The 6,000-nt window shown below is 41.9% G+C and overlaps 1 protein-coding gene across 1 annotated transcript; it reads right to left on the reverse strand.

Moving 5' to 3' along the window:
* Nucleotides 1–3,639: 3,639 nt before the first annotated feature.
* LOC140855483 (protein ASPARTIC PROTEASE IN GUARD CELL 1-like) lies at nucleotides 3,640–5,303 on the reverse strand. The gene has a single exon (XM_073251370.1). It carries the CDS (start codon nucleotides 5,293–5,295, stop codon nucleotides 3,802–3,804), a length of 1,494 nt encoding a protein of 497 aa, XP_073107471.1. The 5' UTR covers nucleotides 5,296–5,303; the 3' UTR covers nucleotides 3,640–3,801.
* Nucleotides 5,304–6,000: the final 697 nt, after the last annotated feature.

A 6,000-nucleotide genomic window follows, 5' to 3' on the forward strand; every position in this document is an offset into this window, starting at 1 on the left:
TAGCAATTATATATCATATAGTCAAATGTATCTCACTCAACCTTCCAAGAATGATAATCAAAGTTATGCAAGAAGTGATAGGTAAGGCACAGACGTCTTTGTCTTATGCCATGATGTTAATCCATGTCTTTAAACATTATGGAGTAAAAATTCAGGGTGAACAATCAATAAAATTAGGTTGAAGTAGCAAAATCAATGAAGGAGCTCTACACAGAATGCATTGATTTAAAATTGATGGTGAGTGGACTAGAAAGGATGGAAGGAGAGAATATGTGGATGAAAATATTTCAGCTGAGGAAGAAAAACCTAGGAGTGAAGCAAGACCTTCTTCCAGGAGGAGGAGTGAAGCAGGATCTTCTAGGTCTATGGATGGTATGGAACCTGTTGAGCAAATGAGGATGACTCCAGATATGGTCAGTGCAATCACTTAAGAGGTTGTATCTATTCTTCAGTCATCATCTTCAGGAGAGAGCACTGTATGTATGAATCCTAGTGAGATACATAGTTCTTCTTCGTTCGAGCAAAATTGGACAATCTTATTTCAGCAGTGCAAAATATAAGACTGGATATTCATAATTTAGTCTGTCGTATCGAAGAATTAGAGAGATATTCGTCTCATACAGATATGCAATATCAGCTATGCGAGATTATCTGCACTCTTAGAGTATTTCAAAGTGCGATACAGAGAAAATCAGATGGAATAGAAAGACAAAATATTCTCTCTACTGGATTAGCTATAGTTTTACAGAAAAATTTTTTGTGCACCGCAGGTGCACTCGCGATGATCGGCTCACACGCAAAGTTGGAGCATGGAGTGCGAATTTTTTTTTTTTCTTCCGACTCTGTGTAGGAGCTAATCACCATAGGTAGTGCATGCAGTTTTGCACCGTCAGTGCACAAAAAATTTCTTTTAGTTCAGTTGTAGGCTTGACCGATATGTCACACAAGCCTTATATAGAAACCTGGTTATTTTGGTAGTTTTCTTATTATTAATAGTGTAGAAAAGGACATCATTACCTCTTCCTTTTTCTGGGACCACCCCACCCCTCCTTTTATCCGGCATTATCTAGTCTTCTCTTCATCTTCTTATACAATGGTACCGTTTGTCAGATCCTTGAAGTCTTCAGCATGAGAATTTCGAAAGCATCAATGCATGTTTTGGTATAAGAGTACGCAGGTTTCTTTGGTTAGATATTTAGCGGCAAAATTTAGAGGGTCAGAGATTTGTAAGACATAAATTATCATGTGACATTACCGGGTATTTGTTTTTAAGATTGAAGTTAATTAAACTTCTACAATCAAATGATGTGGTCTACTTGAGGCAAACCTTGAATAAAGCACAACTGTTTCTTGGCATTTTTAATCAATATTCAAGTGTGCGATAGATTTAGCAAGGTGCAGGCCGACCAACTGGTTTGTAATGTCGGTATTGACCTTTCTTTATGAAAAAAAAAAAATTTGTATGTGCGTACAAACACAATTGGCATGTCAGCCAGATCCTCATCTTATTTCATTTTCATGCCATTTCCTTCTGGGTTTGGCAATTTCATGCATCTTTTCGTAATATGTCATTATCAAAATTTATGTTTCTACGTGACCGTTCCTATCTCGAGTGAGTCTCGTGTTGTTCTCCTTATACTTTATATTTTTTTGTAGCTGGGATTTTTTGTAATTGTGTTGTTCTAAGCATTGTATTGTTCTCCTTATGCTTTAGATTTTTTTGTGATTGTTCCAAATATATATATAAAAGATCAAATCATGATTTTATAATAAAAACGAGAAAATTTTCTTATCAATCTTTTGCCCCTTATTCTTCGAGAGTAGGAAAGAGCACTTTCGAATTTGAATTTATCTTCTAGCACATGACGAGTAACTTGAAGACCGCCGTATATGTGATACTTGGTTTCTAGGTAATTTCGATGGTAGAAAATGGGTAAACGATATATATATTCAACTTAGATATTTTATTGCTGATATTTAATTTACTTGAGATGGGTGGATATCTCCTTCTCTTGAGACTATTATAGTTCATCATTGATTTTTTCTTTTGACTTTGAGATGTACGGAAATTTCTTTTCTCAAGGCTATTATGAGTTTGTCCTATATTAGGGTGTACAGAAAATTGGTACATTTTTTTTTAAAATTAATGATGACCATTCAAATTTGCTATCCAAACTGTTTAATTTGATCTATGTATAAAATTGATGCAGAAACTAAAATTTTTGTGTTGCAGTGATCTTTAATTTATATATCAAAATTTTTTTTTGAAGCTATTGTTAGTCCATCGCACATCACATACTAGGGTGTACTGAAAATTGATGCATCTTCTTGAAAATCAATGATGACGTTCACTTCACTGAAAAAAATTTAGAGTACATTTGGTTAGTTATTAAAAAAATATATTTTTTATTTTTTAATTTTAAAAAATAAAATTTAAAAAATAATATTTGATAATATCATGAAAAGTAAAAATAAAAATCAAAATAATCAAAATAATTATTTTATATATGAAGTAAAAATTATTTATTTTTCAAACTTTTTTTTTCTTTCCTACGTCTAAAATATTAAATCAAAAAATAAAAAGTCTGAATCTTTCTTCCTCATCGAGTTTTTCACCTTCCCATTCCTTTCTCCCTCCTTCCCAAATCTTTCTTCCTTTTTGAGTTCTTCACCTGCCATCTCCAAATATTGCTTTTTGCTTTATAGTAACATAATTATCAAATATAATTTTTACTTTTTTATTTTTATTTAATAATAAAAATTAAAAAAATAAAAAATATTTTTTAAAAAATAAAAATTAAAAAGTATAATCAAATGCATCTTTGGTGCTGTAAAGATCCCGAATGTTTCAATAAAATTAAAAGGGAAGAGGGTTCTAAGCTCGTCCTCCTTGGAGGGCAAAGGAGAAGTGCCTAGGCCTGCTATGGAGTTCCACCCGTCCAATTGTCCAAGGGTTTCAATGCCAATCACGTCTGGGAAGAAACATCCGGTGGAGGGGGGGCGGCCTCGTTGCCTCCTCGGTGAGATTTTGCCTTTCTACGTTGTGAGAAAGTGACCTCGACAAAACTTCACGTCGCCTCCTTGAGGAGCTTTTGCCTTTCTACGCTGTGTGTGGTGTGACCTCGACAAAACTTCCTCTATGATTAGAGGCCCGTCTTTAGCAGCAACCATCTGACTGACTGTTTTATGTCACTTCCGAATCAAATCATACAAATTGAAGTTTCCTTTTTCAGTAGCAATGCTAAATACCAGTCACTTTGTGCGACTTAAAGTAGGCATGGTTACCATAATCCATTATTATCGTTTCTCCCTGGACAGCTCTTCCATGCTCATGCGATGATGCATTTGAAGGTTTTTTTTTTTTTTTTTTGGTAAAGATGCATTTGAGGGGTATTAACATAGTAATCCCATAAATACTACGTGCTGTACCTTTTTTTTTTTTGTCCTTTTTTTCCTCATCTGCACATACCATTAAATAGGCTGACGACGCAGGTCTTGTTTGTATGTAGCCTCTATAATGCGACGTGTAGCCTCTCTCTCTCTCTCTCTGTATAGATGGACATATGTAAATAAAGAACCCAATCCTATATATCGTCCGGAGTCACAATCAAAGATTAGAGCATAAGTTAATTAAACAAGTGCACCAAATACTCTCGTCTTTATTTACTGATAGCATGAAGATGTGCTCCCCGGTCCGTTGCATTCCCAACCTACCTACTTCACTTCTTTTTAGCAACATACACATAACGAGCATGGCTAGCTACACTGGGGACGGACCGACACCAAAAGTCTTAAACATGTTTAACACTTATTGGGGGTAAACGACACGATGGAGTTCTCCATGTCGATGACGACGCGCATCCTCTGGTGCTGGACGTTCCCGATGATGTTCAGCGGCGACGGCGTCTTGGCGAAGGCGAGGCAGAAGTTCCCCTTGGAGTCCACCGGCATGAGGAAGTTGTTCGGCCGCAGCCTCAGCTCCTTCCCCTCCCCGAAGTGGAACACCACCGACGGCACCTGCACCCTCTTCACCGGCGGCATGTTGTAGCACGTGTCGAAGATGCCCGGCCCCGTCCCCGGCGACAGGTGGCGCGTCCCATTCACGAACGCCTCCCGCAGGGGCTCGTACACTTGCTTGTTCAGCCGGCTCACCGCCGTGCCCGTGTCCAGGATGACGCCCCCGGACCCGTCCGAGTCCATCGCCAGCGCCGACGGCGGGATCGCCAGCTTCGTCCCGCCCACGCTGATCCCCGTCAGCTCCAAGTAGTAGAAGGTCCGGATCTTCTTGCTGCGGAGCAGCTTGGTGGTGATGGTGGAGGCCTCGGGCTGGGCGGTCGGAGGGCCGAAGTCGATGATGGAGGTGCCGGGCGTGTCGCGGTCGACGAGGCAGTAGGTGAAGGAGTGGGAGGGCAGGTGGGAGGGGAAGGACAGCGTCCCCGCTCCGAGGGCCAGGAGGCCGCCGGCGGCGACGAAGGTGCCCTCATTGTCGAAGCCGCATCCCATGGCGACGTTCTCGACGGGTGCGGCATCGCCGATGGTCAGCGTCTCGGCGGCGAGCTCCCCGATGGAGAAGGAGCCGTCGCCGTAGACGACCTGGTAGTGGCAGGTCGCGTTCCGGCAGGCGGAGTTGGTGGCGGAGAGGCACAGCTCGGAGAAGCAGCGGAGAGGTGTGTAGGTATCGGAGCCGGTGGGGTCGTAGATGGGGTCGGCCTGCTTGTAGCAGTCGGTGCAGGGCAGGCATTGCACCCAGCTGACGTCGCTACCGGTGTCGAGCACCATGAACTGGGGCTTCGCTGGTCGGCCAATGCCCACCCGGGAGAAGTACTCCCCGATCCCCTGGCTGCTCCCAGACACGATCGTGCCCCGGATGCTGTCCGGCATCGCCGCCGCCCTCGGGGCCCTGGAATCGAATCCGTTGTTGACGATGGCGACCCGGGCGAAGATGGACCGGACCCGGTCGGAGTCGCGGCGGAGGCGGGCGAGGGTCAGGGATTCGTAGTCCTTGTGCGTGGTGGTGAAGTTGGGGAGCGGGAGAAAGTCGCGGGGGTAGAGCTGGAGGGAGAGGGTGGCGGTGGAGGCGGAGGAGCGAAGGGTGGTGGTTTTGATCTCTTTGTCGAGGAGTTGTCGATGGGCTGTGTGTGGATCGAAGGCGAGGGCTTGGGTGGTTTTCCTGAGAGCGGCGGTGACGTCGAGAGTGGTTGTGGTTTTAGGGCTCTCCGATGGATCTTTAACCCGGCAGAGAGCCAAGGAGAGGGAGAGGGAGAGGAGGAAGAAGAGGTGGAAGAGGCTCGCCATTGCTGTGTGTCGACAGTGGGAGAATGGGTGAGAAGAGATGGAATGGGCATGATAAAGAGGTGGAAGAGGATACGTGGTGGGCTGTGGGCGAAACGGCTGAGATGGGGGCTTGGCTTTCATGCCTGTGACTTGTGAGCTTATGGGAAGGCGGGGCCACGTCATCCCTTCTACGGAAGAGTAAAAAGCAAGAGAACGTAAGTGGCATTTTCTATGACCCGTCAACCGTCAGTGCAAAAAAGGACAACCGATACGCATGTCGGTAGTTCCGCACCGCCGCATGCGCGTCTCCATTTTTTCCGGCTCGGTTTATTGCCATGCCTCGCAACCGAAAATTGATGCAATCTAATATATCTGATATATATATTATATATATAAATAAAAATTAAAAAAAATATATTAACAAGTTGAGTTATCCGTATAAACATCAATTTATTATCTATAAATATCATATCGATCAAAAAAAATTTATAATTATTATTAAATTAAATAAAAAATATTATAGTATTAAATGATTGAATTGAGGTTCATGTATACGAATTAAGTGATGTGAATAAAATATAATATTATTATATTTTATAATTAAAATTTATTAATATATATAATAAAAAATATGAATTGATATCAACAATCTAGATAAATATTATTTTATCATATTAATTTAAAAAATAATTAATTTTAAAAAATAATTAATAATATGATTCAGAA

Source organism: Elaeis guineensis, chromosome 2 (genome assembly GCF_000442705.2).
Source record: "Elaeis guineensis isolate ETL-2024a chromosome 2, EG11, whole genome shotgun sequence".
NCBI classification, from domain to species: Eukaryota; Viridiplantae; Streptophyta; class Magnoliopsida; order Arecales; family Arecaceae; genus Elaeis; species Elaeis guineensis.